This window comes from Hirundo rustica, chromosome 17 (genome assembly GCF_015227805.2).
Source record: "Hirundo rustica isolate bHirRus1 chromosome 17, bHirRus1.pri.v3, whole genome shotgun sequence".
NCBI lineage: Eukaryota > Metazoa > Chordata > Aves > Passeriformes > Hirundinidae > Hirundo > Hirundo rustica.
In genome coordinates this window covers 10,512,913-10,538,976 of record NC_053466.1, presented here as the reverse complement: position 1 = coordinate 10,538,976, position 26,064 = coordinate 10,512,913, and the positions used below count along the sequence as shown (strand labels likewise).

The 26,064-nt window shown below is 45.5% G+C and overlaps 4 protein-coding genes across 5 annotated transcripts in view; 2 read left to right on the top strand and 2 right to left on the bottom strand.

Moving 5' to 3' along the window:
- Window positions 1–1,659: 1,659 nt before the first annotated feature.
- GATC (glutamyl-tRNA amidotransferase subunit C) lies at window positions 1,660–4,070 on the bottom strand. 2 transcript variants are annotated; one of them, XM_040081265.1, is made up of 4 exons: window positions 3,987–4,070; window positions 3,465–3,631; window positions 2,983–3,086; window positions 1,660–2,609 (listed from the first exon to the last, which is right to left on the bottom strand). In XM_040081265.1, exons 1-4 carry the CDS (start codon window positions 4,032–4,034, stop codon window positions 2,578–2,580), a joined length of 351 nt encoding a protein of 116 aa, XP_039937199.1. In that variant the 5' UTR covers window positions 4,035–4,070; the 3' UTR covers window positions 1,660–2,577. The 2 variants fall into 2 exon arrangements, with proteins under 2 accessions (XP_039937199.1, XP_039937198.1); XM_040081264.1 differs by having other exon boundaries at window positions 3,909–4,058.
- A 42-nt stretch (window positions 4,071–4,112) lies between these two features.
- TRIAP1 (TP53 regulated inhibitor of apoptosis 1) lies at window positions 4,113–5,604 on the top strand. Its single transcript, XM_040081092.2, has 2 exons — window positions 4,113–4,296; window positions 4,962–5,604. The coding sequence occupies exons 1-2, from the start codon at window positions 4,150–4,152 to the stop codon at window positions 5,043–5,045; spliced, it is 231 nt and encodes a 76-aa protein (XP_039937026.1). The 5' UTR covers window positions 4,113–4,149; the 3' UTR covers window positions 5,046–5,604.
- A 1,720-nt stretch (window positions 5,605–7,324) lies between these two features.
- Window positions 7,325–9,005, bottom strand: LOC120760624 (cytochrome c oxidase subunit 6A1, mitochondrial). Its single transcript, XM_040081091.2, has 3 exons — window positions 8,846–9,005; window positions 8,414–8,559; window positions 7,325–7,595 (listed from the first exon to the last, which is right to left on the bottom strand). Exons 1-3 carry the CDS (start codon window positions 8,949–8,951, stop codon window positions 7,515–7,517), a joined length of 333 nt encoding a protein of 110 aa, XP_039937025.1. The 5' UTR covers window positions 8,952–9,005; the 3' UTR covers window positions 7,325–7,514.
- A 126-nt stretch (window positions 9,006–9,131) lies between these two features.
- MSI1 (musashi RNA binding protein 1) overlaps window positions 9,132–26,064 on the top strand; it is a 74,786-nt gene continuing 57,853 nt past the window's right edge. The window contains exons 1-2 of the mRNA XM_058422817.1: window positions 9,132–9,552; window positions 16,442–16,561. Of these exons, the coding sequence (XP_058278800.1) occupies window positions 16,476–16,561 (86 nt within the window). The 5' untranslated portion in view covers window positions 9,132–9,552; window positions 16,442–16,475. The remainder of the gene's footprint in view (window positions 9,553–16,441; window positions 16,562–26,064) is intronic.

Genomic DNA, 26,064 nt, shown 5'->3' with positions numbered 1-26,064 from the left:
TCCTCAGCGCTCTGTTTTCTTAGTTTCACTCTCCCTGGGGCACTTTCTGCTTACACTCTTGTCAGCAAATAGAACACTGCTGTTGAGTCTTCCACAGTTGATCTGTTAATAACAGGACTCTGAACCATGTCTACAGCAAACAGCACAGAATGACTTGAAAGAGGTTTTTAAATACTGGTTGGTAGGACTCCCATTTCCTCGTAGAAATTTTTAAAAAGCCCACCTCAAGACCAGTCATTCAGCTCATTTGAAATGTAAATATTTTGGTTACTCATACAGTGTAGTTAGTTACCTGCTCAGTGTCATTCAGAGCAAAAGCAGCGCAACTGCAAGCAAGTCTTTGCTTTTGCAAATTCTAAGGCAACCTCAGAAGAATACACTGCCCTCAGAAATACTGGAACTGCATAATGTAATACTTTTGTCTCTCTAGAATTGCTCAGGAGTAACTCCTGACTCCCAGGTTTTAGCATTCCAATTAGAGATACAGTTCACAACTTTGCGTATGTGCTAGAAACATGAAGAAGTTTTGAGTCGTTTTAGGGCCACAGTAAGTAATTAATTTCCAGGACTGTGTTCAGTATCTGCAGCACTTGCAGTAGTTCTTTGAGTACTGGAGAGTTTTGTGCTGACAGAAAGGAACCATTTAACAATCTTCATGCTTCCACTGAACTTCAAAAACACCCATGAATCTCTGAGGAGGTGGCTGTGTTTGGTAGCTGCAGGCAAATTTCTCTGCATTTATTAAGAAATGGTTTGCTGAAGGAACAATTGTGATGACGACGGCAGGAAATGTCAGTGTGGGTGAGATACATGTCATTAATGAGAAACATTAAAGCCCGAGATACATTAAGAGTCCTACTTGTTAATCAAGAATATAAAAGTACATTTTCCCTCAAGACAGAGCTGCAGGGAAAGGCAGAACAAATAAACACAGGAGATAATAGCTGGGGTAGAGAAGGTGCTGAAGAAAACTGGGTAATGGATAAGGCATCTCATGAGATTCCTCTCCCAGATGGAGGTTAGGCTGTAAGCACTTCTTGTGAGATGGGTTTTTACCGTGTTACACAACGTGTCATTGTATTAATAAAGACTTTTCCTGGGGCTCCTAGTAAATACCAAAACATAAAATAATCATTATTAGCAATAAAACAACTCCCATTTTCTTTTTCTTTCTTTCCACAAAAGTGAAGAAATCTCCATACTGAGATTTTCTCTGCAAACCTGGGATTTATATGCCAGGAATTTAATTGGAATTTAATTCCAATTCAATTTTGTATCTACAGGCTCGTGACGGCAAAACTTCAGCAGGTCTGAGTGAGGTTATCTCCACGGTCTCCAGAGAAACTGGATCCATTTGCTGAGTCCTGCAGTGACCAGCACACGAGGGGTCTCTCTCCCTCTATCAAAGTGCAGCCAGGGCCCAGTGGGGCTCAGCACCATCCCTTGGGGCTCAGCACCACCAGTGTCAGACCCACTGAGGCACTGACATGCCCTGCCCCACAGGCAGCTCATCTGCCCTCTGTGAGCTTTCCTTTCTGGTGGTTGCAGGTGTCTGAGCCAAGGTTGTAATTCCCTTATTTGTGGTGATGCATCAAACCCCGTCATTAGGGGAATGTGTGTTTTGCACTTTAAATGCAGTTTGGGCTGCAGGGAACAAGCATCAGGCAGTCTGTTCTCTCACTGGAGTGTGTGGGAGCAGCACTGAACTGGCAGTTTTAAGTTTAGCCTATGCTGCATTGGGAATGTGGGATCATCTTGTCCAAATTGTTGGTTTAGTTGTTGCCTTTAAATAGTTACTTGATGCTATTTTAGGTTAAAAGCTCCTGCAGCCATACAGTTCCCTCTCAAATTCCTCTTCATTTTTCTGTGTAAATAATATTGTCCCCATTCGCTCTGATGGTCAAAGGAGGAGGCCAAAATGGATAGATCAAGGGGGGACTTCTCAAAGTGGCAATTACCTGATATTATGATTGTGGTATTAATCATATTGATTGGTTGATACTTTGAAGTCTTTCCTTGTTATGATTTAAATAACATCATCAATTACTTGTAGGCCAAGCTTGTACATTTACAGGGTATTTGCAGGGTCTGAACCTTGACAAGTCTGAGACTAAAGCAGTAATACACTGTTCCAGCTTTGCACAGGATTGGATTAGTGGTGTTAAATACAGGCTTTATTTCAATACACTTGAAAGAATTCAAGTATCATAGTAATTATATGTTTTATGCATCTATGTGAGTATATTGTGGATGCTTAAACAAATAATGAAGTAATTGCACAATTAAGAGTGGGACGAAGGTTTGCTCTCACCTCCAGACAGCAAATTCACTTTGCCAAATAAAAGCACCAAGGTCACCCGCCATGCTGCCATCCAGCTTCAGAGACACTGAATATTCCAGCAGCACTACTAAATTTTTAAACCCTCTTTCTTCTGTCTTGCAGGTGTTCTTCTATTGACCAAAATATGTTCCAGGGTGTTTCAGCTGTTACTGCACAAAGCTTTGTTTTCCCCAAATAAAATACTGAAAGGGCATTTGGGCTCTGGGCTGTCACTAAGAGCCCAGCAGAAAAGTCTCTCATTCTTCCAGCTTTGGTAAAGGGATGTTACCTGAGAGAAAACAAAAACCAAGTTGTGTGAGACCAGCTGTAAGTTACCTTGTGAGCAGGACACCCTGGCATGGAAGTGTTTCTCCAGTTTGTTCCATGTACAGGCTGCCTAAATATCCTGAGAAAGTCAGGAAAATAAGTCCTGACTTCCTGTAAGGAATTTCTCGACATGTGCAGAACCTTCAGTCAGGTCAGCCTCTGCACTGCTTCAGGACCAATAAATTGCACACAGTTTTATACAGATGGCTGCTGTAATTTCTTTTAGTACTCCCTATTACTGATTAATATTTCTGAAAGTAAATGCAGCTATGGCAGGTTATTTTCTTCAGGTTAATTCAGGCGAGATTAAGAGACTTTTGTAAGCAAGTCAGTACCTGGTGGAGCTACAAAATACTCCTCTACTTTCTCTCTGGCATTTTCCAGCAGCTCTTTGGTGCAGTTGCCTTCTGTCACATCATCTTCTCTGAGATACAGACACCTGAAGGACAAAGATTACTGGTTGTCTTTAAGCTATTCTGTGAATATGAAGTAGGAAGGGTGGCTTATCTCTAAATCTGGGTTTGGTCTCTTAAACACTGAGACAAGCACTGGAATGTTTTGAAGCACCCAAGAATGTCACTGGCAGGCAGTTGGGGAGCAGCATGACAATTAAGACAGATTAAAAAACCAAAATTCACCTTTGCTTTGCTCACACATAATAATTACACGTGCCAACGACAACTTTCTCCCACACAAAAGCACAGGAAGACATTTTGAGCAAAGGGGCCACATGCATCATGACTCCCAGGGAAAAAAGGCCACAGAAGCAAAGAGTTTGATGCACTAACAAATAAAGGAGGCTGCTGTGATTCACCACCTGTCCTCCAGCACTGAATCCATCGGTTCAACGCCATCGGTGTTTACTTCATGAAGCTGATCAGCAAACTGGATCGCTTTCTGCAGCCGCTCCACGCCCTCCGAATCCCGGAAATCCACCAGGGCCAGGTGCTCCAAGTGGTCCAGCACTTCCACCGACACTTTCTGCTGTACAAAAACATCGATACGGACAAAAAAAGGTCAAAAAATTAACAAGTTTAATAGCGCTACTTTCTTTTAATTAGAAACTTGTTACACGTCAAAACCGGAGTTTACGAAGAATCCTAAAATCGTTAAGGCTGGAAAAGACCTTTAAGATCATCAAATCCAAGCCAAGATGGTAGGGACGCGCAGATTGCTGTCAACTTCTCGGGAAATTAATTGGTGTTTTATCGTGTTCCGGCTGTGCCGCCTCACGCGGGGCGGAGCGGCCGCGCGGCGGTACCTGCGGCGGTCCCTGCGGCCGCTGCCCGCTGTGCCCGCTGTGCCCGCTGTGCCCGCTGTGCCCGCTGCACCGGCTCACCGGGACCCTCCCGGTGCGGAGCCACCGCCCCAGACACAGCGCGCGCATCGCACCTCCGCCGCCTGACGTCACAGCCCGGCACGTGACATCAGCGGCGCGCCGGATGTGCGTCACTGGGCGGCGCGCCCGGCCCGGCCAGTTCCGTCCCGGCGCGGCCGCCGCGATGAACAGCGTGGGCGAGGCGTGCACGGAGCTGAAGCGCGAGTACGACCAGTGCTTCAACCGCTGGTTCGCCGAGAAGTTCCTCAAGGGCGATAGCGCTGGCGACCCCTGCGGACAGCTCTTCAAGCGCTACCAGCTCTGCGTGCAGGTGCGCCCGGCTCCGGAACCCCTTCACTCCCTGCCCCGAGGGTCCTTCCCCCGCGCTCACCCTCCCGGTGCCCTAGGAGCAGCCTCAGGCCTCACCAGTGACCCCGACACGCAGCTCTGGGTTTATCTCGCCCTGTGTCTGTCGGTCATGACATGGAATGTTTTACAGGCGTCTCCTATTTTTATTGTACGTGACTTCTTAAGGCTGCAACACGTTTCTGTTGGACGGACCGTAGTTCAGTGAGTTTTCAGTACGTCCTTGAGCAAGTCTTAACATCGAAGTTTTATTCAAATCAACCTTTAAGACTTACTTTTTCTGGATCACTTTTTTTTTTACATTATTTCTATTCAGGCAACAAGCAACAGGACGAGAGGTTATGGACATAAGCTGCACCAGGGAGGTTTAGGCTGGGCATTAGGAGGAGATTTTGTACAGAAAGAGTGATCAGACGTTGGAATGAGCTGCTCAGGGAGGTGCTGTTAGTGTTTAAGGAGAGCCTGGGCATGGCCATGGTTGACATGATGTTGGTTGGACTCGATGATCTCTGAGGAGGTTTTCAACCTAACTAATTCCGTGGTTCTGTGTTTTGTACCAAAGATAACATCACATAGCCCTATACAAGAGTTCGGAGTTTAATTATCTGGTTTTCTCTTTCTTCTTTTCAGAAAGCAATCAAGGAAAAGGACATACCCATTGAGGGCCTGGAATTCATGGGCCCAAGTAAAGGAAAAACTGAAAACTCCTCTTGATGTCGGCTCTGTGGGTGGAGTCACTAACAGGAGCCTTTGGACTAAGCACCAGGTGTACCACAGATGTCACCTGGATAAGACCTTTGTTTAACTGCTTTCTAGGAAGTGACAAATGTTCTCTGCTTGTGAAAACAAACAGCTAAAAGAAAAGAAAAAAAAGACTGGATCATGTGGTAACTGCTGCCTCCTTTCCAGTGGAAGTCGGTGGTGGTTCAGCATATAACAGCTTAAAAGTCCATGTGAACTAACTTCCCACTGAATGTACTCTGTATCGGGGGAATGCTGGTTGGAGTGGGCTGAGGTGGTTTCTTTGTGACTGATTTCTTGTGCTAATTTATATAACACTTGGAAGTGTTTAAAAAGAATATGAAGGGGGTTGATGTACTTGCTATCATCTCTATGCTGTTGAATTTTGGTGAAGTTAGTTTCATGTCATTCTGAATGCTGAAGGGCTTAAGCACTGTTTTGTGTCAGCTACAGAGATGGTTTAAAAGCACTAATGGACCTGCAGCGGCTTGGCTAAAATAAATATAACCAGGTTATATTTTGTTCAAGGAGGTAACTGTGCAGTAGAGTCTGAGTGTGACCCCCAGCAGGGATGGAAGTGGCCTGCTCAGCAGCTGAAGACTTTTAATGCAGAGGTTACTTCAGCCTTTTCTGAGGTACTGACACATCCCTGAACCAGAATTCTCTCTCCTTTAGCATTACTTACACATTTCTGTGGTTTGATCCTCACACAGGGATGGGACAAAGCTGCCCCTCTCCTTACACCAACACAGGTGAGAGTAAAAGATATTATGGCCTGGGGACAAAAGGTAACTTCAGAATTCTAGAATTACAGTGAGGAAAAAAGAAAGCTTCACTCTCTGCTTTTAATTACTGCTAATTATTTAAAGGTTTTTACTTTAGGAAAAAAAAAAAAAAAAAACAACAAACCAAAAAACTAAAAAGGTGCAGTTCTCAAACATTACAGCTGGCTGTCCCCACCACTGCCCTTCACAGACCCCAGGCAGAGTCCTGTGGCCTTGTGCAAAGGATCAGGAACTGCTGCACCCTGAGGCTGTTGTTCCTGCGCCAGGCACATGCCCAGGTGAGCCACACTCTTGTTCTCAGTGCCGAGAGCTCCTACAGTGTCAGCACAGGGGTTAAATACAGCCCTGAAAAACCAAGCTCTTGGCAAAGTGCGGTGTCACTCAGGTATAAATAAAAGACAGTTCTAAGGGAAGGATCTAGAAATAGCATTTTGGAGACAGTCGAGTATGTAGCTATTCTGTTTTAAGGAATAACGCACAAAACCAGTTTGCTTTTCTATGATCTTCGTAGGGTTAAATCTAATGTGACTTGGTCAATTTAAAACAACTGTGCCCATCAGTGCCTTGTAATTTCAACACAGGAAAACATGTCTCAGCAATCTTTTACTGGTAAGCAGACAAAAAAACCACATGGAAACACAAGGAAGGGCATCCTGCAGTCCCCCTCATTCCTTTCAGCACATCACAGATGCCATCCATCACTCCTTTCAACAGCAAGATGCCAAAGCAGCTGCTGCGTTTTACCTGTTGGGAAGAACCACTTCAGTGATAGCTGAGATAGAGCTCAGTTTCACGTTGCGCAAAAAATACAGAAGTTATAATAAGAACTGGGAAATGATTGACTTGTAGCGAGCATAAACTTGAAAATGAAGGTTGTACTGGCACAGGCTCAGGCTGTTGGCTCACTAATCCCTTCTACTTCAAGCAGCTTCTGCCTAACACAGTATACGTTACACAGACATAAGCAGCAGAGCCAAAATTGTGTTTTCTCCTGCAAAACCTGTGTGAGAGACTTTGTATATAGACTGCAGGTTTATGGAAAGCAGAGTGGTGAGCAAGGTACATGCTGATGCACCTGAAAATTTGAGAGCTGAAGGTGAACAGTATGAAGGCAGAGCTTAGCTCAACATCTTTGCTGCCAGAAGGGACCAAGAGAAAAATCACCTTCATGACTGTTACTAAATACTGCAAAAGCTGATAATGGCAAATGTGCTTCATTAATCTACATATCTGTCCTTCTGGCTGTCAGTTGAGTCATCAGGTTAAACCAGACATGAAGAGTATCAAGTTGATTCATGTCCTATGCCAAATGCGTTCCTGTTTATCAGTCACAGGAACATGTGTTACCTTTCAGGCAGTCAAACCCCTTTGGCTCCTGCACTCTGACCTGTGGGGAACCTTAATGCTTTATGCAAACACCGAACTAAAAGTCTCCTAAGGATTCAGGTAAACAAGTCAAATCCCAAATTCACGTTCAGAGTTGTTTATTTAAAGGACCCCATCACAAGTACACACGGGGGCCACAACACCACTCAGCTTCATCACAGAAGAAACACGGAGTTTCTGAAACTATGACCCCAGAAATGATGATTCCCACTCAACATTCTGGTTCAAGATGGGGAGAGCCAAAGCTCTGGCTGTTGTCAGGATCTTGGTTTTAATCTTCATAACCAGTTGGGAGAGGGTTAACGTGGGGGTTGTGAAACAGAGTTTTATTCCCATCACCCCAGGGGAAACGCTGTTGAAAGAAAAAAGAAAATAAGCCAGTGGCAGCTCCTGAACAATCCATACAAGCACCTGAAACCAAGAACAGTACTGACTCAAACATCAATTCTCCCAGGCAATTAGTGACAGGACAAGAGGAAATAGCCTCAAGCTGTGCCAGGGAAGGTTCAGGCTGGACATCAGGAGGAATTTCTTTATATAAAGGTTACTAAACATTGGGATAAATTGCCCAGGCTGCTGGGGTCACCATCCCTGCAGGTGTTTAGGTATAGACTGGATGTATTCATGCCGTGATCTGGTTGACAGGGTGGAGATGAGTCAAAGGTTGGACTCCATTTCAGAAGATTTTTCCAACCCAAATGATTCTATGATCACACAGCTGGACAGGCTGGTGAATTAGGCAAGCTGGCTCCCAGGATGTAGGAAGCAGGAGTTTGAAAACTCTCCCTTAGCTGGGAGCCACAGTCCCTACACAGCACAATCTTTGCTCTTAAACATCCACTGTGCTGTATTATGAGGACCCCAATTTTGAGCACCTGGGATCTCCACTGCTACCTTTTAGGTCTGTATTCATTTAAGTACAGCAACTCTAGGACTGAAACGTTTTTCAGCAAGACTTTAGGAGGATCACTTTGGGATGGGAAGGCCTGTGAATATCACAGTTACTTCATCAGAGCTGTGACAGGCTCTTACTGCTTCAGAAACAGCCACGAGCTGATATCACAGCCATCTCACACAGCGACTGAGAAAGGAAAAGACGCAGTGGCAATCTCCGAGGAAGCTCTGCAGCCACAGAGGGCATGAGTGCGGCAGCACGGCGGGCAGAATTACCTTGGTCCTGATGCGGAGGTGGGAGTAGGGCACGAACTCGGGCCGCTCGTGCCCGTGCCCGTGCTGTGCCTTCAGGTAGCAGTTCAGCATGCACACGGCCACGCCGGGCAGCGCCACCACGAAGGTCAACATCTTCCACATGCGGGCTGGGCGGGGGCAGCGGGACAGCGATTAGAACAACCAGCACTCCCATCAGCGTTACTGACCCGACAGCGCGCTGAGCGCAATTAGCGCATTACCGAGGCGCTAATGAACCCCGTGTACCCACGCTCGAGCGCGGGTCCCCTCCCCGCTTGTAACAGGGATCCGGGGCCCGGCGCGGGCTCGCACCGAGCGCCTGCCGTGCCCCGTTCCCGCAGCGAAGGGCACCGGCCGTCAAGGGCAGCGCCGCGCCGGCCCCGGCTCCGCCCTCGCCCCGCAGAGCCCCGTTACCTCCGCCCTCCTCGTGCGCCGCGGCCGCCGCTAAGCCGCGCGCCTGCGGGGAGCGCGGGGCGGCGGCGCCGAGCAGCAGGCGGGACACCCGTCCGAGCGCCGCCATGTCCTCCTGTCCGCAGCCCGGGACCGGAACCGGAACCGCGCCCGGCGGAACCGAGGGCGGCAGCGGCCGCGCTGACCTTGAGCGGGGCCGCCCGCGCGCACGCGCCCTGCGCGGGAGGGGCGGGGCGGTGACGTCACGAGCGGGGCCGCCTGAGGGGCGGGCCGGCGCCATCTTGGCGCTGAGGGCGGAGCGAGCCCGGTCGGGGTTTGGGGAGCTCGTCCTGGGGGCGGTGACAGAGCCGCAGGGTGACACCGACTCGATCAGGTTGGAGGTCACCTTCGAGGGCATCACGTCCGTGCTGTGACCGAATATTACCGTGTCAACCAGACCATGGCACTCAGTGCTATGCCCAGTCGTTCCCTAAACACCTCCAGGGACGGTGATTCCGCCTCCTCCCTGAGCAGGTTGAATTCCAGAGTCTGATTCTCCCATTCCAACGTCTGATCACACTTTCTGTGTGATAGGAGACAGGAGATAGGAGAAATAACTCCTAATGTCCAGCCTTAACTCCCCTGGTGCAGCTGGAGGCCATTTCCTCTTGTCCTGTTGCTATTGCCTGGGAGAAGAGGCCGATCCTCACCTGCCTGCAACCTCCTGTCAGGTAGAGAGTGATAAGTAGTTAAGGGAGTGTAAAGTCCTGGGGTTGTGGGGTTAGGGAGAGTGTTGGAGACATCCCAGGCATGAGGGGATCAAAGGGCCCCTCAAACAGTGCCGTTCTGTTACCACTAATGTGTTTTTAATTGCATGGATTCCTGGGATGATTCTACTGAAATAAATAGCATCACTTGAATATCTCCAGAAAAAAAAAAAAAAATTACAAATATCAAGGTTCTCTTTTAGTTCTTTATTGGAGCCTGATGGTTGGCTGTTTGACTTTTGGCAGAAGTTGTGTAGGTGGACAGTACATTTTTCAGCACTGCATTTTTGCAATGCTGAAAAATGTACTGTCCACCTACAAAATGAGAGGATGTACTGTCCACAGCAAAATGAGAGGATTCCCATAGAAACTGTAAGAGCAAAAAAGCAAAGAAACTGAGCTTTTGGGAAGGACGGTGGTAGGGGCTGGTCTGAGAGGAATGACATGAAGGAATTGTGTTTTACACCAAACAAGGTTGTTGTTGGAAGGAGGTTTGTTGGTCACGCACACACCTTGGTCCCATGGAGGTGGTCACTTCTCTGTTGCCAAGACCAAGGCTTGCAGTGTGGCATGGGTGAAAGGTGGTGGGGAGATGTGTTTGCTGCTGGGGAGCAGGATTTCTTTACCCATTTTCACTTGGAGCAGGGCTTGTGTCCAATTTACTGTGTAGCATAAAGGAATGGTAAGATGACCAGAAACTTGGAAGGCTGTTGTGAAACACACCTTGGCATAAAAATATTTCTCAGTTATTTACTTTACCTGGACACTGTAAACTGTTAAAAGTGCTTTGGTGGTTTTTTTTTGTTTTTTTTGTGTTTTTTTTTTTTTTTTTTTTTTTTTTTTTTTTTTTTTTTATTACAATTAACTCTTCCAGTACTTTGCTTTTGTATTATTCTATTTAACAACTAATTTTAAGGACAGCTTTGCTTCCAAACTGAAAGAAGTTACTCCCAGGTGGTGCTGTGTGTACCTGCAGAAGTGTTCTGTCATCATGGACGTGATGCATTTTGTACAAAACAGCCCTCAAACCACTGGGGCTTGCCATGTGCACACACCTGCTTTGCTAAATCCACACTGGAGGTAGATTTTGCCTTTTAATACCTTCATCCTTTGGATTCAGGCTTATGAGATGTCTAATGTATCAGACTTTTAATTTAAAAGGAATTTGCATGTGGTTTTTTTTGGAGGAAAACAGAAGATATGAGAATTATTTGGTACAATATTTCAGTGATGAAACTAAGATTAAGCTCTGTATCCTAAAGCAAATTTGTAGCAAGAGAGAAATAAACAAAACTACTCTTGTTTGTAGCAAAAAGGAATTTAAGTAAGCAACAGACACTAATGTTTACAAATGAGAGAAAACAAAGAATCACTAGAACAAGCAAACATCTGTCTAGGATGAGGAAAAATTCTCACAAAAATAAAACAGATTTGTGAGCTGTGCTGCTGCTGCTGCAGTCTCAGTACACAACGTGGAAGTGTTCATCAGGAGGTGAGAGCAGCCAGGGTTTGCTTCTCCCAAGTTCTCCCTGACTCCTTTACTCCTCTGACAGTCTGGAAAATGCTCTTTGGAGAAGGCAGTGGTGGCAACTCTTAGCACAGCTGCCCCAAGGGCACCTTGTCTCACCCATGTAGCTCCAAGGGGCTTGTGGAGAACAACTGAAAATGGGGTTTGAGTCTGTTCTGAACCTGAGTGTGGCAGCAGGTTCATTACACTGAGTTACACTGATTTAAAATGTGTCTGTCTTAGTCTTCATCATCCCAACAGCTGTGATTAATCTCTGTATGAAGTGTATCAGGAGTCTAGTGGGTCTGATTCACATCTTCAAATGTAAATTAGGAGTGACTGCTGGGAGACACAAAAGATTCCATAAGAATAATTTCTTCTAGCTGAGGGAAGACAGGCAGGTATTGAAAGAAACCTAGATATTTTAAGAGTATCGTGAATAATGTTTTGATGTAGTTGTATGAAATGTATTTAACTCGACAGTATGTGATGGTTATTACCACTGTGATGATTGCAGTCCTCCTGACAAGATGTGTTTTTACAAAGGTGTGTGGAAAGCGAGGGAACAGTCAGCTCTGGCTCCGCAGCTCTGTCTGAGTTACTGACCCATGGCATGGGAACCCCCTCTTGTACTCACTACTGTGGCCTGCAGAAAGGGTTTCAGGTGGATTTTCCCCCAGCTGACCTATCTGAGGGCCTAGAGCTTGATTTAGAAAATAGCTTATTACCTTTAAAAATCCAGGTCTAAATCCAGCATTTTGAGGAACTTTCCCCAGGTATATTTTTACAAAAGATCTAGCATCCCAAGAACTTTCTGAGTGCAGAAATACCGGAGAGTTAGCTCTGAAAATGGAGGGAAAAGGAAATGTATATATATGTCTGTGAAGTGGTGATAGCCAGTCGCTGAGAGAAGGTGGCTCTGTGTCAGAGTAGTGGTGGGACAGGGGGAGGTCAGGCCAGAACTCCTGTAACCTCACTTGGCTGCTCAGTACCAGTGTCCTGCTGGGCGTGCAGCAGTGACATGTGACACTTTGGATCCTGTCGCTATTCTGTTCAGCACGGTTGGAACGAGCTGGCAGATGTGGAGTTCAGTAGAGTCGATGCACTGCAGTGAAAAGGAATGTCTGTAGTGCAAAAGCAAGCTCGGGTTTGCGTGGACTCTGCACAGAAATTCTTGTGGGAGCAGAAAGCTTTGGCTTTCAGGTAACAGCCCTAAATTTAGTGAGTTTTGAGAACCTCCATTCCACTCTGATTCTGAATCCAAAAGCCACTGGCCAAAGACTCGTCTTTCGCCTTCCTTTCTGCTTCTTTTCCCAGCTGCAGCGGCGGGTGGCAGAGAGAGGGCAGGATACCAGCGTGAGTCACGGCGAGCAGGGAGGGAGGTACGGCCGGCGCTCGGAGCAATGCCGGCCCGGCCCGCCTGGTGGCAAACTGCTTGCACTGAAGTGCCTCTCCGCGCACCAGGTCTGGGAACAACAAACGCCTTCTCTGGGATTGCAGGCTGTAATCTCATCCCCGTGCATTTTCGCGTTTTCAGGGCCCTGCTCATGCCTCTCGAATAGCAATATTGCCTCCATCAGATACTGTCTTAACAAACGCGGAGTTCGTGCTGCAGAGATAGCGTCTGTGTCTCAAACTTCACAGAGTTTCTGGGGGCAAAAGTTTTCTTCATCTTCTCCCTGTAGCCCTGGAACGGCAGAAATCAATATTCTGACATCTGTAAATCCTTTGTTCCCCTTTTCACCAGGGCTTTATCAGCTTTGGGAGGGAGGGATGGGGGGAAGAGGGCGTTGAGAGAGCCATTGTCCCTTCTCTCGGGAATGATCTGGAACTAGTATGCAAATCTTCATTTGAAGACCCTGGGAACTGGGGGAGGGCTTTAGCTGCGAGCTCAGTGGGAGGGGAGCTCTGAATCCCTGCTCACGCACTCCTGCCTAGTGGAAGGAGCTGGGAAGAGTCTTTTGAACGAGCAGAAGAGACATTTTGTGCTTTGTGCGCTCCTGTGAGGCTTTACACTCTTTATGTCTCCTGTTTTGTGCCTTTTTCCCTGCCTACTTCTTCTAAATGTTTGCATAAGAATTGGGGGCAGGGAGAGAGATCCAAGAGCTGCGATTAGCAGTGATGAAGTCAGAGGGGTGCAGGGTGCAGCACCTCCTGCCCCCCTCTCACACCCTGGAGTCTCCTAGGGAGCAGCTGCAGTGGTTCTAACACACCTACATCCCGATTGCTGGCACTAGCATATGGCACAGGCACAGATTCAGTAAAGCAAATGGTTCAACTGCTCAGGGGTACTGGATTAGAATAATTTGCAGTTCTGAAATTATCACGTTGTAGCCAGGTCTTAAGAAGCCACCTCTTACAGGGGCAAAGACCCACATAGCAGAACCTGCTTTGTGAAATGCTGTGGTCTGTCCTGGCTTGGCTCCGTGTCACCTGTTTTGTATTAGGGCAGGGTCACATTAACTGCCAAGTTTCCTGGAAATTAAGTAGGGTCCTCCGTAGGCCTCATGGCAGGGGAGATAGCCTGGCCTGACTTCGTAGCCACATGGATGAACAGGACAGTAGGGGAGGGACAGTTCAGATGCATATTGAGGCATTTTTGTGTTTGTAACTACTGTAAAGTTATAGTTCTTTGGATTTCCTGACCTTAATTTTCAGGTCGTCTGTCTCGTCGTTTATTTTTCAAACTTCGAGGAGTTTAATGTTCCAGAAAACTAAAATTTACTTTTGAACAATGACAGCCCTGGAAAATGCAACACTACTCACTCTCTCCCGGATAGGTGAGAAGATGTGACCGTTTAAAAAATCTCATCTTCTGTCAAAACCATAGGAACACGCCCTGAGCCCTGATTCTGTGTTACCTCTCACGTTAAAGCCAAAGCAGTGTAAACCACCGGTGTTTGTCCTGCAAGTACTTTACCGCTTTGTGGAGAGAAAGTGCATCACAAGCTTGGTCTCATGTGCACAATTGGGTCTGAATCTGCTCTCGTTTTCCATGTGTAACTCTAGAATGACTCAGCTGACCGGGGTGAACCCCTGGAATTGTGCTAGCTGGAAAGCAGCCTGGACAGGCCCTCGGGCTCCTGTAAGTGCCCCCAGCACCTGTGCACGCTCCCGCATCCGTGCATATGCTTTTCTGAGTACACTGGTTTGTATGAGGGCTGCTGTGTGAATGCATATTCTTCTCACCCACGCCTCACATGCGCATGCAAACACACATCCTCGAGTGCACACAGCCATTCCCTTTCTCTCATACACGTTTGTGCACATACACAGACCTTTTTGAAAGCTCCTGTTTTCAGAAAGGTTTTATTTATAGGTCCTGCCTGGTTGTGAATGTGAAAGAGAGAAAGCCCCTCAGAGGGTTCCTTTCATGTGTAAATCAGCCCAGGCTGAGAGCATTGGGGTCACTGAGAGGAGGATTTCACTCTTAATTACTCAGAGAGAAAGCAGGCAGGGGACTTTCTCAAACTAATAGGGTTGTTCTCTGCTGGGGAAATCAGCTTGAGAAGCCCAAATTTCTCTTGCATCAGACTTCGGGCTCCGATTCACAGGCCTCTTCTGCCAGTAGCAGGAGCTGTCTGTGTGGCATTCGGAACAAACAGTTCAGCTTCCAAAACAGCTTACTTATTAGAGATGGTTATGCTCACTCTAATAATTGGGTGTTCTTTGGAGACCAACAGAAGAGCTGACTTATCTTGCTTGGTTTTTATGCTACTTTTATTGACAAAGATATTAGTCTGTCATGCATATGTCTGTGACTCCATCCGAGGACCTCAGTATTCTTTCAGACCTGAAAACACACACTGCTCTGCCAAGTAGAAAAATGCTGTCCAGAGATTAGTCCAGTGAGCAGTACTCTGAATTTGAACTTGAAACCAGCACTGAATTCCCAGTTCAGCGACCAAATGCCTTTGTATCCTTAGCTGTGGAATGGAGTAATCTCTCTGGAATGGCTGTTAAGAACAAAAGTCAATAAATATGTATTGTGATACTCTTGGTAATAAGGCTGTGAGTGCCAAGGTAAATGGGTGAGTCTGAAGAGATGTGTCTTTTTCCTGGGATGCAATATAAACACAGGGATTCCTCTGCTGAAGTAGCATTGTCACCTTTCATCCCTGGTCATAAAGCTGAGTCTGGAAATCTACTGCAGAGGTGAGAACTCCCAGTCACAAGTCACTGAGTTGTCTAGAGGGTCTTCAGGACCTGCTCGAGCCACCACATACTAACAGAAGGTGTGTCTGTCAGTAGTTGCAGGGAAGAAATCTGTGCTGTCAAGCATGTGAGTGTGCGCTTACATGTTTTAGCTTCACTTGACAAAATTTACACCTTCTCATCTGTACCTCCTTTTCATGTATGGCCTCTGCTTTTCTGAACAGGAAATAAATGCGTTGAGGGCTAAACATTCCCAGCCCATCCACAAATAGCCTCCTGGGAGCCTTGATTCAGGATTCTTGGAGCTGTCTTAGTTCAGCTTGCCTCGGAAGGTGGAGGGGTTTGTTTGGGAGCACCTGTTTGAGGATGCTGGCTCATAGTGGGGGGAGCCATCACAGATGAGGTCAACAGTCTGAAGTATCAGCAGAGGGGATTTCAGAGGGAAGCGAATGGGTCAATTTCTTTTGCAAATGAAGAGCTGCAGCTTGGAGCAGCCTTAGCAGAGCCCAGCATGTGGGTCCAGGCTGTTTCTTTTATGAGCTGATGGAAATGGAGCCCAAAAGGACTTCCCTGATGAAGTTCTGTCACAGCCTTTGTTGTCTTTCCCTCCTGCAGCATGCACTGGGTGTAGAATATGGATTGAGGGCTATCCTGGCGACCAGCACACTCAAGAGGATGAAGGTTTTATGGCTGCATAGAAAGACTTGGGCTGCAGGGTATCCTTATTGCCATTCCAGAAGGAAAGCCTTGGTTTAAGATGTCGAACGCATGTATATTTCTGCATTAGTGCTCCTTTTTACCCAACCTACACTAAAATGAGTAAATCCAAGGCCTGCTTTAAAATAATGCACATAACTGACTAATAGATTAAAAAGCCTGGATTCTGTTCTTCATTCTGGTGGTGAATTTTCAGTTACTCTGCAAAGTGCCGTGAATGCCTATGCCTCACTTTTTCTGCAAAACACTGAAGAAAGGTAGTGTTTTCTCTCTTTTTGTAACATCTTGAGGATTTGGGGTACAGAATGCTTTATATATATAAAATACTGTCGTTAGCACTCTCTGTCAGTGAAATCTCTTTTAGTCTGTTTTTATGCAACGTTACTTTCTCTGAATTGTTGATTTAGAGTTAATTTTAGTGTTATATAAACAATGTCAGTTCTTCTTGCCATTTGCTGTTTTGTTTCTTTGCAGACCACCGGGGAACTCCTTTAGCTGTGCCATTGTAATGGAAGGTGGAGGCACCTCGAGGAGAAGGTCGAGACAGACAACAGCAATTACAGTCAATAACATCCTGAGCTGCCTCGATTACAGGTTTGTGTGTGATCTGTGCGTGTCATCTTTCCTATGTACAGGTATTTGCAATGAGGCAGGACATGAAAATAACTGTCTCCTTTGTAGGAGCTCTACAGCTTCCTGTTATTATCATTGTCTTTTCACAGCCTCAGATAGAATAGGGCAAGGTAAGGGTTTTAAGGGAAGGCAGATAAGGTTGGAGTAAATGTACTCAAGGTTTTCCCTCACTGCTGTGATGTTACAGCCATGACAAGCAGCTAGAAGAGTCTTGGGACTGCCAGAACTTACACTAAAGGGAAATATGAACTTATGTTTAAATTTTACTTCTCGACCTCTGCTGTGTGTGAAGGGTTGTTTTTTATGGCTTTCATCTTTATTTTCCTTTAGAAACCTCAGGAGAACTGCACACCCTTCAAATCTGTGTTGATGTGTTTTAAATGCATGGTATGGAGCACATCCACTCTCAGTAGGTTGCAGAAAGGGGCCATAAAATCATAACACATCTTTGGAGGGGTAGGCTTGTTCTTTATTTCCACGGAGCCAGGTTTGCACCACTTTGTATAGGAAGAGCTGCAGGACAAGATGAATGTTCCTGAGGGCTCAGAGAGGATTTCATGTTTGGGGTAAGGCTGAGGTTAGCTTTGGAGCCTGTGTCCAGGCAGTAATTTGACAGCAGATATGGGCACACAGTAGTGCAGGCTCTGAAAATCACAGGAGCCTGCTGAGTTATTGTGAGCTGGAGGAGCTTTTCTGTTTGTGGGCACATGGGTCTGCCTGCCTCACATTGTGCAGACATAACTGAGACATAAAGGAGGCTGGAAATTGCAGAACACTGATGGAAGGGGGGATAGGGGGCTGAAAAGTTAAGAGTTTGTAGACAAAGGGCTCAAGCCTAGTTATGAATTCCTAGCAGGTACTTGGTCTTTAAATGTAAACGTTTGTCAAGCAACACACTGATTCAATGTGGGAATTGGATAGATATCTGCAAAGGTTTTGTGGTTTGTGGTGTGATTACAGGAGATTTAACAGAGAAAGCAGTTTTACTTTCTCCCAAAGTATGCATTTGTTCATGTACCAAAACTATGTAGGGCAGGCAGTATAGATGTCAGCACACAAAGTGAGACACAGGTGATACATATAATGTTTCTACAGATTTGGACTGATTGTAAATAAGGCATATGATGTGATTTCCTTCTGGTAGTGTCCAACCATACTTTCAACAGCATTGGTGGATTATCCAGGGCCTCCCATCAGCTGCACTTTGCTACACCTGGCTGCTGCTCTGTGTCCCCTGTCCCACAGATCCACTTCTCTTTTACCTGGGCGATGCCCTTGGCATTTCCATTCTGAGCAGCACCTTTCTCACACCCTTCATTATGTCCTGTCACTGCACTGGGACCTCAGTGTCGTGATGCAGTGCCTTGGCTGTGCTCAGGCTAACGTCAGTGTTGTGCCTGTCACCGAACTGCTGGGACAGATGCATTCCACAGAGCACAGCCAGCAGCTCAGTCTGGGCTGTGTGTAACCCCTGTGGGTGCCTGTTGGGAATGAAACAGGCTCTGCACAGCAGCTTGGTAGGCAGTCCCACTACCACACCTCTAGCAGATGCACAGGCTTGTAGTATTTTTAGATTGGACCCTCATTTCAACTTTGTTTTTGTTTATTTGTTTTGGTTTTTAAACTTTCAAAAGCTTTTCCTTGGGCCCTGAACCATTCCTGTGCTGGAGCCTTGTGAGTGAGTTAGTAAGGACTCAGAAGTTTTTGGTAGATGTGTGCAGAAAGTAGCTACAGGGTTGGTCATTCCTGTAAATCATTGGACTCTTCATAAATTTAATTCTGGGCTTTTCCTTAAAAGCCCTCTCCCAAACTGGACACAAGACAATGGACACCAGCAGGCTCAGCTCCCAGTGACTAGGATATTGTCACATATCCAAAAGCCTGGTGGGAGGAGCAGACATTAGGTCTGAATTCATCCTGGCAGGGAGATTTGGCTGAGAGAGAAGGAAAAGAAGGTCACAGGCAGCTCCAAGGAAACGGCTTTGGTTTAAAATGTTTCATTAGAGTTTTCACACTGGAAATATAAAGTACCAGAATACAATTACTTGGCAGAGAAGCCACATTTAGTAACAGTCCTGTATACTTTCAGTGCTCTGTATGGAAGGAGGCACAATATATCCCTGACCACCTCACCAAAATTATGGGTTCCTCTTCATAAATGTGGCTTTTTTTCCAAAATATTTTACATCATTTGGAGGGATTTTAAAATCAATATTGATAAAATATGTTCTTTTTTCAGTAGACCATTTCTCTCTACTGTAAACTTTGGAGGGCAGACTGGCTTTATCTGAGCAGTGTATCAGTGTCAGTGCAGCTGGGAACACTTTTGGATTGCTCACCTCAGGTTTTTTCCCCTCTCCTCTCTGTCTTGGATTTTTCCCGGTGTAACTCAATAAGGTAATCACAGACCATAGGTAATCTTTTCCAAAGGGTTAATCTTTCCTTATTGATTTAACAAGTTCCCTTTTTGAAGACAGTTGTTATCTGCCACTTGGGTTTTGTGGCCTCGGGAAGTTTCACCGCTCCATGCAGGCAGGGTTGGGAGTTTGGACTGATGCAGATTCGTACAAGACTAGCCAGTGCAGGGCCGTGGCAGATGTCACCTGTGAGGACGTAGGAAATGGGGTACCAGTATGTCTTGTCAGTCTTCTTCTTTTGGGACATAGTTCGACCAAAGAGCTGAGCAACTGAAATGTCACAGGGGAATATATGGTGTGGGTGGGTTTTTTTATAGGAAGCCAGGATTAGCTTACATTTGCTTTTTTTTCTGGTTTAAGTTATAAGCTAAAAATGTGGAAAGGCTTTGTCATTACATCTCAGTGGCAATTTCCTTTATTTTGGCCTAGAAAGAAGGGTTTCCCAATAGACTGGCAAAACACGAGCACACATACAGTGCCCTGAAAAGGTAATTCCATACCAGACCCCGAAACAGCTGAAGTACAGGTTGTTAGCCTTGCACACTGCTAACTTCTGTGGCATGTTTGTACCCAGGTTCCTTTGTCAGCACTTGGAATAATTTTTGTGGTCTCCCCTGGCTGTGCTGGGCAGCGTGTTGACAGGGCCCTGAGTGCACCAGCTGATCCTGCAACCTCCTACCCCTGTCCTACAGGTTTGGCTGCCTGTGTTCGAGGTCTGTCATGATACAGTGGAATGTAATCTGGGATCAGAGTGCTGTGAGAAGAGCTGTCTGCCAAAGAGCTGGGAGAAGCCAGCTGGGGCCTCCCCAGTTCCATTGGGAGCCATGGCACAGAGCTGCTTGTCCTCAGTCCTCATTTGGGGTGGGCTGTAGGGGTGTTTGTACCTGACTGTGGTCCTGGCTGTGGCTGATCCTGACTTGACTTCCTGGCTTGGCTTCAGCCCTGGCACATCCCTGTAGGCTCACTGATGTCCTGGCTGTATGTGGTCACTGTCACCAGACCTGCTCTGCTCTTCTTGCTCGGTCCCTGTGTCTGTGTGCCCCTTTACCCGAGGTCCCTGCCATCCTTGCTGCCAGCCCTGCTCACCTGTGCTCCTCAGGCTTCCCAAGCTCCTCTGCAGCTGCTGCTGTGCCCAGCTCCCGGCATGGACCACACCACCTCTGTGTGTCTGAGACTGCTGGAGGGGATGGGCAGTGATAGGAGAGACGTTTTTGCCATGACAATAAGGAAGATGTGGCATTAGCTTTGCCTCCCTTCATCTCCCTGAAAAGCCAAAGTGAAATTCAGGTCTCTGTGCACGAGCCCGGATGCCGGGAGAGCAGCCGGCAGGAGGAGCTCGCTGGACACGTCGCTGGATCATTCCCAGGCAGTCACAGACGCTCGTTTCAAGGGCATCGCTTTAGATTTGCCTTCTTGGGACTTTCTTGCAGACAAACCACCAGCAGCAGAAGACAGAGGAAACTTTGTGGTCTTGCAACCTAACAGCCCCAGAGATTTTTTTTTAAAAAAACTTTTTTTTTTAGACTTTTCTGAGCTTGTTTCTCCCACTATGATGCTTTTATCTGTCATTATTTTAGATACTTAAGGTATTCAGGAAGGTACTGAGGATGCCTTTTAGTCCCTAGAAGTGGCCAAGTGCTTATTTTCCAAGAAAGCCAGTGTAAGATTTCTTGGACAGCATCCTAACCACGGAGTAAAGAATTCCAAAACAATGTTTGTCTTAGCATAAGAAGATATCCTCCTGGGGTCCTCATGACCTCTGAGGGGACCTGCAAGCAAAAAGCTCTGAAATGTATCATTACCACTCTGATTATTGGCCTAACAAAGTTATTCAAACAGCTCTGTCTCCTTGTATACAGTTCACCTTTGTCTTCTGTGAGAGGCGAGCACAGAGGACAGTAGCAGCTCTTTTGCACACCACAGTGTTCTCATTAGTTAGGTGCAAAGTATCACTCTGCTTCTTAGGGCCAGTCCTGCAGCCCTAAGTTTCATGGTCGTGCCTCTGCACCACCTTTAAAAATAATAATTTATTTTTTTTTTAATTGGTGAATTCTTTACTTTTGTAAGTCTGTCCCTTGTTTAGTTACTAAATGGGAATGGGGTGTCTTCTGATCCTGAATGTTAGTGTAATAATTATTTTGATTCTGAATGTGCCAGAAACTATTCTAATGCATATTAGAGTAAATTAAGTCAATAGAGATTCTTCAAATTTATCCTGGTGTTCAAGAGAATGGAATTCATGCACTTCAATTTACAGCTTATTAAGTGATCAGAATTAATGAACTCGCAATGACCTTTTCTGTTCTTGTTTACACGTTTTCTTCCTATTGACTCATAATGTACATGATTTAGAAAAAGCAGAGTTGAAAAGGCAGCATGTGGGTCAGATATGTCCCATGGAGCACAGCATTGTGCTTCAGGATTTAATCATATTTTCAAAGCTGCAGTGTAGAAATGGCACCTCTATTGATGCTCAGAAACCCAGCTTGATTTTTAGGACTGTCTCTGCATTCTGAAAGCTAGAAAATCATTTGTACTGAGGAGCAGGGAAGGTGTTCTTCAGAGTCACTGGAGTTTTAAAGATGCTGAACAATTCACAATTCCTCTTTTTTGTTTTGTTTTGTTTTGGTTTGGTTTTTTTTGTTTTTTGTTCAGTTTGGGTTTTTTTGAGAGTTATTTTTCAGTGTAGTATCATATTTCAGCCTGGAGTTGGGAATGATACAAACCATCGGATCCATCTTTCCTTTTATTCTGAGATTTGGAAATCACTTGGGATGTCACCAAGAAAACATCACATAAACCCTCTTTTCCCCAGGATCAACTGAATGTTATTCACTGTGATTCAGCTCAATGTTTGAATGATGAAAGTTTCCCTTTGATTTTCATTATGTCTAACGCTAAACTTGGGAGGCTGTGTGCTCATCTGGTCATTGTTTCTCTCTGACTTCATGGTATAGGATGACTTCTAAATGCTTCATCTGATCAACTACAGAAAGTTTTAGCGACTTTCTGTTATTTCTGTGAGAGAGAACACCACGAATTTGTGGAAATACTAGGAAATCAAAAAGCGGGAATTGCGAAGCAGCAGTGATTTAGATACCACTGCACTTGAAGGTGTGAAGCAACTGGGTGATAGCTCTCACATACCAATACCTTCATCTCATCTCTCTCTATTGCTCTAGAAAAGTTATGTAAGCACACAGAAAGATCTGTCACCAGATAAATACAGGGCTTGTACACAACCTCTGTGGAATTGGAGGAGAATTGAGATCAAGTAGAAGGAAGAGGAAACCCTGATGTGAGGGAGTTGAGGGTGCCCTGCTAGATCAGTAGTGTAAGCATGCACAGGAACCCTGACAGTGACATTTAAAGAACCCATTTACTCAGGGAATGGAGGTAGATGAGGCAGTAAAATGCTATTGTAAGAAAGAATAAGGGATTCCTGAAGAGGAAAATGCTGCGATCACAGCAACACATGCGCAGCCTGCTTGAGGGCATGCACATGCCCCAGACATTGCCAGGGGAGCTGAGAAGCTTGAGAAGGTGGCATATGAGGCATTTGTGCAGGGGGAGAGTGAGGCTTATGGAACAAATCCCTGTATAAGAGAACAAAATCTTCAAGGGAATGGCTGTAGGTAGTGAACTGCCCACATGAAATGAGAACTAGAGGGCAGGCAGCCGCCTCACCCCTCACCCTGAGCAACTCTGCTGATGGCTGCAGAGTGAGGGGGGCAGTGGCAATGGATGGGAAAGGAGCTTTCAAGCCATGTGGGCTGGTTCTGGCCATGGATGACTTGCTGGAAACCAGAGAAACTGGTTAGTAACTCAAGCAGGCCAGCATGGAGTCCAGGGCTGGACAGAGCTCCGAGGAGAGCCACACAAGTCACTCACCCTGAACGTGGTCCCTGCAGAGAGCTGGAACTGCTGTCTGGCTGCTCCCCTCTGTGCTGGTGCAGAGGTGATACATCTCAGGGGCTCCCTGTGCCTCAAGGTACCATGCAGAGACAGGTAGTCCCTGGAAGTTGATGTATTCTTAGTTCTTTTTACCTCTTTTGGCTTATGTACTTGCATACCAATGTTAAAAGATGAGAGACCCTCAAAGGCAAGCGTGGAGAAGTGACACAGTACTCACTGAGGATTTGGAAAAATGAGGGGAGGGGACCCCCATTGCATCCAAGGAGGGCAGAGCATGTTGGAGTCACAGGACTCGGCTTTAAGTACAGCTGATGTAAACATCCAGTTGAAAAACAAATGTGTCTTGATACAAGTTTCAAGAACTGCTCTTTTTTTCTGATTGTTAGCTTTTTTCTTCTTCCCTTCTTGGTCCTGAGTGTTCACAACCTCAAGACAATAACTTAACAACAGTGCTTGTATTTCCAAGTCCTGTTTCTTTAAAAAGTTCATAAAACTTGTCACAGTACCCTAGTAAAGCTCTTTCTGCTATGCTATCTAATCCAAAGTAGTTTGTCTCAGATTTATATTCTGGCAGCTCTGTGATAAACTTGGACTCTACCACACTGCAAACACAAAAGATTACTTAAACTTGTTGTTATTGCGTTTGAAGGACTCTTTTGTTTCATGGATCCACACCCTCCTACCAAGTCTGTGGTCTCCAATGGCTCTGTACTTTATACATTTACAAATTTAGGCAGGCTGGAATGAAGACATTTCCACCGGTAACAATTTATTATTTTGGAAGATTTAGCTTGTTCTTTTTGTTAAAGTTGTGTGTGTAAAAAAACACAGTAGAAGTTATAAAGTATTTGAGAATTCAGTGAAGTCTGGTATTTTGACCAAAGGGTCTTTGAGATGTGAAATTCAGGTTTCTCCGCTCTCACTTAAGTCTCCTTAAACCTGATGTCTTGATTCATAAGGCTGCTTTGAAACTTTGGATCAACCTGGTAAAGTTCCTAGGGAAAAACATTATGCAGAAAATTATCAGACTCTTGATTCCCCTGGTGTGAGGCCTTGCAAACTTGAGCCTGAAAACATAAAATACTGAAACTGATGTCAGTCACACCCTCAACACAAAGATTATAGGTGTAACCAGAGGAGGAATTCATCACAAAATCTCTCTGATCTGAAGTCAAGCAGAGCTCTGGAAACAGCTGCCAAATACCCAAGGCCAGAGACCTCTCATCCCAGGTCCGGTTCATCACCTGTGCTATCCAGTGCTCAAAAGCTTGTTCTATCCCCAGTTTATGGAAAGCTTACTGACATCCTTTGCAAAAATATGCATGTTTTATTTGTGGGTTGTGCTTGGTGGGTTTTTTGGTTTTGTTTTTTGTTTGTTGGTTTTTTTTAAATGTTAAAATGAGTCAACATTTGGCCGAAGGAATAGTAATTTTTTTTACTATGGCTCCAGGAGAAAAAGATATTTACTATCTCCCCACTTCCAAGTGAGAAGTTCACCTTGTAACAGCAGGTGTACCTTAGGGTAGCAACTAACAGTGATTAGTATCTCTAATAGTACAATGATCTGTACTGTCTGACTGCCCTGGAGCAAAAAATCAGTTCAATCATTTATAATTCATCTTTAAATTACTTGTCTTGAAAAGGCTATATATTACTGGTGTACGACCATGCAATCTGGTGTCTGTGTTGTTTCTGTACTCGTGACCATCATTATTTTGCGTGTTCATTGCCCGATTCCACTGACATTTGTAAAACATTAACGAAATTTGGGGTTTTTCTTCTAGTGTTATGTCCCAAACGCATGACTATCTTGGTGGGACTCTGGTGGAGGGTCACTCTGCATTACTCTGAGAGCTGCTGGAAGTCCAGGCGTGCACAGGCAGCAGCTGAACTGGGCAGGGACAGGCAGAGGACACAGCGAACTTCTCAGCTGGGTTTTGGTTTCCAGCCCCACGCTCTGTACTGTTGTGTTCTGCTGTGAGAATCCGCCAGTTCTTCTTCCGTTTGGGTCTTTAATGCTAGCAGATGGAAATCCAGCTCAACTTTCAAAAACTCTGAATAATTTATTAAGAACAAAATTGTTGGGTCTGAGAGCCGGTTCTTTTTTTTCTTTCTTTCTTTCTCCTTTTCTCTCTGCAAACTGCCTTTCAAAACCAAAGTTTCTAATTACAGGTCAGGGAGGCAGGTTTAATCACACAGCAGAGCCCTTGATGCAGCATTAGAGAGTGTTATTTATACACCTGAATTAATAGGGATGCAGCATTTCAGTTGAGAAGAATAAGGTGGTTTTCAATTTCACTCTTTTTATGTGAAACAAACCACATCAGATTCACTGAGCTTTTTGACCTAAATTATTGTGATTCTGAGTAACTAGCAGGTAGCTGCTGTGCAGAGCTAGAGAAAAAAGAAAAAAGAAAAAAAAAAAAAAAAAAGCAAGAATAGACAGAGAACTGCTTACATAGCAGAGGAACAACAGAAGGAGGACATATTGGAAAAAGCTCTATTGGAATGGAAAGAGAAAGCCATTGGGAAAACTGAAAGGGTAGAGATGCACATATGCAATTGTCTATCCCAAGGAAAATTTTTGGAGAGTGGTGGCATCCACGGAAACTGAAGGGCAATGTCAGTCTCTTGGCACACGCTTAGATACCTCAAAATATTATGGTACTTTTAGGTCCAAGAATAGGAGAGATGGAGGTGACGCATGTGAGGGGTCCCTGTTGCAAGGAATGGAATCCCTGCACCTCATCACTTACAGTCATCATCAGCTTTTGCTGGAGGTATTTGTTCTGTAGTACTGAAAAGAAGTGGGGAATCCCAGACAGAATTGTTCCTGTGGTGCTGGGCGCTCCGATGTGACTGTTTTACAGCAGCACAGAGATCAATTTTCCCTGCTAGTTTAGATATGAAACTCACATTCACTGTGGACTTTCATCCGGTTTTATCCCTGTATCTCACTTGTATATTTTGGCTTCCTGCTTGGTTTCTGCTTAGAAAGTCTGTGAAAATTTCTAGCGGCTTTCTGGACATTTTTTTCAGGGCAAAAAGTTGGGTCCCTGTGCCTATGCATCTGATTCTTGAAGTTGTGGACTACACTGAGTTGACTGAGATCCTGACTGGCATTTTTTGAGC

What these genes read in the sequence shown, in the direction of transcription:
- GATC (XM_040081264.1), bottom strand. Translation starts at nt 4,034, where the DNA reads ATGCGCGCGCTGTGTCTGGGGCGGTGGCTCCGCACCGGGAGGGTCCCG. An exon ending in GATTCAGTGCTGGAGGACAG is followed by an intron (nt 3,087 to 3,464) that starts GTGGTGAATCAC and finishes TTTGTCCTTCAG; the next exon opens with GTGTCTGTATCTCAGAGAAG. An exon ending in GTATTTTGTAGCTCCACCAG is followed by an intron (nt 2,610 to 2,982) that starts GTACTGACTTGC and finishes GTTTTCTCTCAG; the next exon opens with GTAACATCCCTTTACCAAAG.
- TRIAP1 (XM_040081092.2), top strand. Translation starts at nt 4,150, where the DNA reads ATGAACAGCGTGGGCGAGGCGTGCACGGAGCTGAAGCGCGAGTACGAC. An exon ending in GCTACCAGCTCTGCGTGCAG is followed by an intron (nt 4,297 to 4,961) that starts GTGCGCCCGGCT and finishes TCTTCTTTTCAG; the next exon opens with AAAGCAATCAAGGAAAAGGA.
- LOC120760624 (XM_040081091.2), bottom strand. Translation starts at nt 8,951, where the DNA reads ATGGCGGCGCTCGGACGGGTGTCCCGCCTGCTGCTCGGCGCCGCCGCC. An exon ending in GGCGCACGAGGAGGGCGGAG is followed by an intron (nt 8,560 to 8,845) that starts GTAACGGGGCTC and finishes GCCCCCGCCCAG; the next exon opens with CCCGCATGTGGAAGATGTTG. An exon ending in ACCTCCGCATCAGGACCAAG is followed by an intron (nt 7,596 to 8,413) that starts GTAATTCTGCCC and finishes TTCTTTCAACAG; the next exon opens with CGTTTCCCCTGGGGTGATGG.